The following is a 1,312-nucleotide window of genomic DNA, read 5'->3' as shown; positions in this document are numbered from 1 at the left end:
GACGAAGTCCTCCTTGCTTGCAGATCTCTATGGCCTCTTGTGCAAGCTGGACTGCCCTTTCAACTGTGTCTGTGCTTGTGACCCCATCGTCCACGTAAAAGTCCTTTTCTATAAACTCAGAGCCAATAGGATGTGTTTGACAATGTTCTTTGGCTAAATGCTTCAGTCCATAATTTGCGCACCCCGGGGATGATGCTGCACCGAAAAGATGTACTTTCATTCTGTATACCCGAGGTTGTGTTTCTGTGTCGCCGTCTTTCCACCACAGAAGACGTAGGTAGTCGCGGTCACACTGCTGGACATGAAACTGGTGAAACATTTTTTCTATATCACACATTAGGGCGATAGGATGTTTCCTGAACCGTAGGAGGATGCCTGTTAGATTGTTCATCAGGTCTGGCCCTTGTAGGAGATGATCGTTGAGACTTGTATCATTGTGTTTGGCTGAACAATCAAATACAACACGTAGTTTGTTGGGCTTTTTAGGATGATATATTCCATGATGGGGTATGTACCACTGTTCCCCTTGTTTTCCTTCACTATGTACTTCTTCAACGTCACCCCTTTCAATAATATCTTTCATATAAGTGATGTAGTCTCTTCTGTAATTTTCGTCTTTGTTGAACTTTCGCTTTAGGTGTCCGAGTCTGATTTCTGCAAGCTTTCTGTTGTCAGGTAAGTGTGGTCTTTGTTTAAATGGTAGAGGCATCTCACAATGTCCTTGTTCATTTTTCCTTATTCCTTCTTTGAGCTTGTCCAAAAAAATGAGATCCTCTTGTGAGACAGTTTTGTCGCTTGCTTTTGTGTCTTTAAAATCTGACTCTAGCACATTTATCACATCTATGGGGGTTACCGGAGGTAATTCCTTTACTGTGATTCTGTGACACAATCTTGGCTCACTATCAGTGAGAGTCGATGTGGAGCCCCCAACAACACTCCACCCTAAGTCTGTGCGGATTGCATAAGGCGCGTTACCTTCTCCTAGCAGAACTTGTCTTGGAGCTAGAGTTCTAGGGGAATTAAATCCAATGAGGAGTCCAACATCACAACTAAGGAGAGGTGGTATCTTATTAGCGATTCCTGACAGGTGGGGCCACTGTTTTGCTGTGTCTCTGGTGGGTATGTTGTCATAGTTAACTGGAATACAGTCTTTGGTGTATGAGGGGGGGAGATCGATGCGAACGTCTGAGTCATAACCTCTCACACACAGTCCAGTTACTCTGTGACTCATAACGATAGAGTTGACACCTAGCATAGTAGTGTAGTGGTCACCCTGGGTGGAATAAACGTTCCACCTGCCTTTGAACTTGAC

General features: G+C 44.2%; 1 protein-coding gene across 1 annotated transcript; it reads right to left on the bottom strand.

The window, feature by feature from the left end:
• On the bottom strand, positions 1-1,261 carry LOC106511941 (uncharacterized; the record flags this gene model as incomplete). Its single annotated transcript, XM_014000656.1, is given in 1 exon segment — positions 1-1,261. A coding segment is annotated over 1 exon segment (1,255 nt), but the record flags the coding sequence as incomplete, so codon positions are not given.
• Between the last annotated feature and the right edge of the window lie 51 nt (positions 1,262-1,312).

The sequence above is a fragment of the Austrofundulus limnaeus genome, unplaced genomic scaffold (assembly GCF_001266775.1).
Source record: "Austrofundulus limnaeus strain Quisiro unplaced genomic scaffold, Austrofundulus_limnaeus-1.0 Scaffold3644, whole genome shotgun sequence".
Taxonomy (NCBI): domain Eukaryota; kingdom Metazoa; phylum Chordata; class Actinopteri; order Cyprinodontiformes; family Rivulidae; genus Austrofundulus; species Austrofundulus limnaeus.
Note: the sequence above shows the minus strand (reverse complement) of the source record. Positions and strands in the feature narration are given on the sequence as shown.